General features: G+C 39.4%; 1 protein-coding gene across 1 annotated transcript; it reads right to left on the reverse strand.

Annotated features, from left to right (window-relative positions):
* Nucleotides 1-1,443: 1,443 nt before the first annotated feature.
* Nucleotides 1,444-4,770, reverse strand: LOC141445611 (esterase FE4-like). The gene is made up of 3 exons (XM_074111461.1): nt 4,576-4,770; nt 2,210-3,459; nt 1,444-1,697 (listed from the first exon to the last, which is right to left on the reverse strand). Exons 1-3 carry the CDS (start codon nt 4,756-4,758, stop codon nt 1,517-1,519), a joined length of 1,614 nt encoding a protein of 537 aa, XP_073967562.1. The 5' UTR covers nt 4,759-4,770; the 3' UTR covers nt 1,444-1,516.
* Between the last annotated feature and the right edge of the window lie 760 nt (nt 4,771-5,530).

Raw genomic sequence — 5,530 nt, forward strand, 5'->3', positions numbered from 1 at the left:
TTTTTTAATCTACCGTGGCAAGTGGAAAGTCGAAAAGGTACCGTTGGAGGTTGGATATAAGTAAATTGAATTTATTATTATTCAATTTTTTTTGTAGTATGTTACTTTCCTCACAGTCGAAATGAAAGGTAGAGTGTCTAACTCGGGTGAAATTACCCATTTCCCCTCGAACTATAGGCGCTCTCACTTCGTTTGAGCGCCAGAAATATCTCGGGTGAAATGAGTCACTTTCCACCCTTGGTTATCAATCTCAATCTACTATTCCTTACCAGGGAATCAAAACATACAGGGCACATTCCGTTGTCCTAGGAACTTGAGATTTGGTATAAAAGTAGTTCTTATAGCACTAGTAACCAAAAATCAAAGTCTGAAAAGTCAAATTTTTAAAGTCTAAAACTAAAATACTGAATTACCTACCGTACATTACATTGTACTGCGTACATTTTGCTCAGTAGCAGGGCTCTATTAACACTGAATATTCATAGATACTTACATTTGTACGGAACCCACGGCGCGCGAGTCCGACTTGCACCCATCATCATCATATCAGCCGTAGGACGTCCACTGTTGGACATAGCATAGGCTTCCCCATTTTGCACTGACTCACAACCGTTTTTTGAACCCCCCACGCAAAAAGAGGGGTGTTATAAGTTTGACCGCTATGTGTGTCTGTGTGTGTGTCTGTCTGTCTGTGGCACCGTACCTCTTTAACGGGTAGACCAATTTGAACGGTTTTTTTTAATTGAAAGCAGGTTTTCTAGCGATGGTTCTTAAACATGTTTTATCAAAAAATGTTCAGCCGTTTTTGAGATATCGAACTTTGAAGTGACAAAGTCGAGGTCTTCCAACTTTTCGTTGGTTAGGTTATTAATTGGATAACTTCTTACGTTACCAACAAAAATACGGCCTCTAAAGATAAATAACACTCAACAAAGCACGCTACGGCTAATCGTTTTCCGGTACAAGTGCACAAGAGTAATTAAATGGCTCCTTTCAAGGGAAAGATTTATTTTCATTATCCGGCAATGTTGTCTGAGATCTAGCCGGAAAAATATGGCCGACGGCGATTCATATTCATAATGTCGGGGATATAATTAGTTTTCATTATTCAAGCCCTCATCTTGCGAAGTGGAGCGGGTCGTGGCGCTGATCTTAAAGTTTGAAGGTTTAAATAGCACGACAATGAAATTCCTATGAAAGTTTAATAAGAGGGTTTGTCACGATGTTTTGGTTCCGAATTCGAAAAGTCGGAACTTCCGATGATTTTACGCTTCCGATTTCGACGTCGGTTCCGACACTTCTGTTCATAGGCTTCATTGTCTACTGCACAGACAGAGAAACTCGAAATTCGTGTCGTGTTGTCCCTCTGACACTTATACTGGATAGCACGAGAGCAAGAGGGACGGTACGATACGAACTTCGAGTTTCGAGTTTCGTAGTAGCCCTGCTGGTTTAGCTACAGAATCTATGAGTTTGTGTCCTTTAAAATATAAACGTCATTTTTTTAATTCAAAATTTATACTCCTTTTTCAAATTTTCCATTCATGCTATAGAATAAATCCCAGAAGGCCATTCGTGCGTGAAAAGGTCTTCCTTGGAGGTTCAAGTCGGTACTTATGTTCATACAGTGCCATTTCTTGGGTGTGATGGGCGTCCACGAGACAGGCAGCAGCTCTGAAGTCTCAGGGGTGGGGTTTCTGTAAAATAAATGATATGTAGGATATGCAAAGAAGAATGGGAAGGATGAGGGTGGCCTATGTCCAACAGTGGACGTCCTACGGCTGATATGATAATGATGATGTAGAAAAGAAAAGGCTGTCATTTTTAGGATTTCGTAGGCAAATGTCAAATTGAAGCCCTATTGCTGGAACTCGCGTACGTCCGTCCATTTGTCCGTCTGACACACAGGATCTTAAAATTTTCACAGTAATGCCATACAAATTGACAAAAATATTTTTAAATCCCCCTTACGGATCCCGCGGATCGACAAGCGCAGCGTAGGACATCCGAGATGGATGGATGACCTGGTTAATGTTGCGGGTTCACGGTGGATGCAGGTCGCTTCCAACCGAATTAACTGGAGGTCCATGGTGGAGTCCTATGTACACTTGGTCAGCTTTTAATTTTGAGATACAAGTACATGTCACGCATGGTGCGCAAGCACGAACTTAAAACGAATTTTAACATGAATGAGGTGCTTTGTACGTACCCATATTTAACGAAATTAGTCCACATCGTAGTCATCCTGTCGATAATAGTCTGGTCTTCTTCAGTTGGTTCCTCTGGGATAGACGAGGGATCAAATATATAACCCTGTTCATCGGCATGAGCCGCTCCTGGCGCATTTAATATACCGTTCGAATGTTTTACAAAATTTCTGCCACCTGCATAAGTAAACACGTAGAAGAAAATGTTTTCAGCTCCACTTTCAATATATTTCCTCATAGCGCGCTGTGTAGCATGAACATAAGTAAAATCTGATTCGAAGTCAATAACACGCCATCTGTCATCTTCAGTCATCACGTCGTCGCCAACGTAAAAGTTTCTTACGACCTCAACCATTGCGTTCAAATCTTCACCAAAATCAAATGTTTTGTCCAATTCTACCTCAAACACATTAAGGTTTCTAAAAAAATCAGAGTTCTGATTAATATATTTGGCTAACATTTCTTTGTCAACGGTTCCAATCAAAACTGGAATATTAGAAACTTTCGGTCTATCAGCATTAGCGGGATGCTCCGGTATGAATGCTTCTACTCCATCAAATGTCTTCTCAACGCAAGATCTGAATTCTAATCCCAGTTCCAGCGTTGCTGCTATGACTAAATTAGTATCAATAGTAGCTAGAAACGACAAAGCTTCATCTAAAACCCTGGTAACAAATCCGAAATGTGCAGCTAGCTTCAGCGGCTTCGTGTTATCTGATTCTATAAGTCTAGCAGGAGTTAAAGCAACCCCGCTCTGTAGTATTACCTTAGTAAAGAGTTTAGTTCCAGGATACATTAGATGGAAATCTATAGCTGCACCTCCAGCACTCAGTCCAGCCAAAGTGACTTGAGTTGGATCTCCTCCGAATGCTCTGATATTACCTTGAATCCACTTCAAAGCTACGATTTGGTCTTTCAGTCCTTGGTTTCCAGGAATTTCTGGCGTGTCAAGGCACATAAACCCGTAGACACCCACGCGATAGTTGATAGTTATTAAAATAATGTCATGCCTGACTAGAAACTTGGGCCCGTAAGTCTCTCTACTGAAACCTCCTCTTTGTAAGAAGCCTCCGTGTATCCAGACCATCACAGGGAGGAGGTTGCCAGAGTGAGCGGAGTCAGGGGTGAACACGTTGAGTTGGAGGCAGTCTAGAGTTCCAGTTATTGTGTTGGCGTTGACGTCTTGAGGACAGAGAGCCGAGTCGTCGTCAGCTTCGAATGTTTCTTCGAATATCGGGTGTGGCATTGATGACTGGAACGAGCATAAAACACATTTAGATGTCAATTATTAAAGAAAAGTACAAGAAAAGATAGAAAGAAAGAAAGAAAGAGAAAGAAACATTTATTTACGCATTCGACACACAAAAATTACATTCGGTAGAAGGATAGAATAAATACAAATGAACATCAAATAGTAAAAATTGGGCCCCACTAAGCGTAAAGTTGACGCAACTCTGTTTTTCAGTGGGAGCTACTTAAAATTACATGACATAAAAACATAAAATAATAATAATTGTATTTTGTTTCTTTTCTTTTGTACAATAAAGAGTTTTTAAGTTTGACAAATACGGTACAATAGTGACAAGTTGCTAGCCTCTCGCCTACGGTATACCTTAAGCTATATCCTCAGTCGCCTTACGTAGGGTTGCCAGATACATGCATTTTCATTTCCGGGACAATTCGAGGGTTACAAATTGGGTCGGTAGTTAAATATCAATACGAGCACAAAACCAACTATTTTCTTCAAATTGTCAAAACCGTTACAAGTGGTCGTTTTAAAAAAGTGAAGAAAAGTCTTTTGGAAGGACCTCAAAAACAGTTCTCAGGCATGTGCATTCTGAATACAGGCCGGCAATGTTAACCGCTGCTTCAATTTTTAATATGGAAGGCAATACTGCTGTCGTAGTCGAAATCCGGGACATTAAAGTGTAATTCCTGGACACGGGACAAGACACGTAATTCCGGGACAATCCCGGATGTCTTGGCCATCTGGCAACCCTACTCTTACGACATCCACGGAAGAAATGGAGAGGTTTAATTCTAACTCGACACCACACGGGTATATACGGGTATTACTCGTAGTATTATATCCCACTAATATTATAAAATATAAAGTTTGTAAGTCTGTTTGTTTGTTACTTCATCATGTTAACGCTAAACCGATTAAGGTGAAATTTGTTACAGATAGTTTGAGTCCCGGAAAGTGCATAGGATAATTTTTATTCCGGAAAATTGCATAGTTCCCATGGTATAAACGAATTCTACACGGACGGAGTCGCGGGCAACAGGCTCGTAGAATAATATTATTTTTACCCAGGAAAGTATCGTAAATACTTACCAAATGTAAACAACAATAATCACAACTCACCTTAAACGGATTAGCTTTATCCACAATGGCGTATGGTATCCCCAAAAACATGGAGTAGTCCCCATCCGGAGCTCTCAATCCTCGAATTAATCCTACACTAGTGCTAACTAAGGGATCAGTTCTTAAATCACAGAACACACTTTCTAGAAACAGAAGTGCACACAATGTTTTTAGAGACGACATCCTCCTGCGTCAATTGATCGATTGAGACTGTTTATTTCGATGTAAATTCTATGTAAATAGTACAGTTACGTTTTTATGGTTCCGCACCTACTTTAAAATTATACAAAATTGGTTTCGAATAGCATCTGTTCGTGGCTTTGTACTTCTTCAACAGATGAACCGATAACAATGCAATTTTTGTAACTGAAAGCGAGCTTACCTGCGGTCTTTCTTAGCTTTGTTTTATAAAAATTGGTTGAGCCGTTTTTGAGATATAGAACTTTAAAATGACTTTGATTTTTTAACTTTACTAGGTTGATTACGTTATCTTGCCTGCCAGGGTGGTGTTAGTTATGTTTGATGGAAAAAAAGCAGTAACCATTTGAGCAGTAAGTATATATAATACAATACAAACACTCTTTATTGAACACCCGCAAAAGTAAGCAGTACAGAAAACACAGGTGGGTATATAGAGATTTTCCACGGTAAGCAATAATACAGAATATATATGCGTATTTTTATTTGTTTCAGTTTTACACGCACGTGTGACTAATAGACGCTGGTAATATTTTGGAGTAACGACCTTCTTGAAGTAACAAAACGAAATATACGCAATTCCTTGAAGCAGATAAGTATAACGTTGCTTTATAAATAAAACGCATGTATGAACTGCCTTTTACCAGTATTGCCACCTCAGATATTTTTTTACCCTAACGTTACGCGAAATTACCCTAAATTAGGCACTTTATTTTTTTTTACCCTTAATATTTTTCAAATAAAAACTAAGAAAATA

The sequence above is a fragment of the Choristoneura fumiferana genome, chromosome 2, assembly GCF_025370935.1.
Source record: "Choristoneura fumiferana chromosome 2, NRCan_CFum_1, whole genome shotgun sequence".
Classification (NCBI taxonomy): Eukaryota; Metazoa; Arthropoda; class Insecta; order Lepidoptera; family Tortricidae; genus Choristoneura; species Choristoneura fumiferana.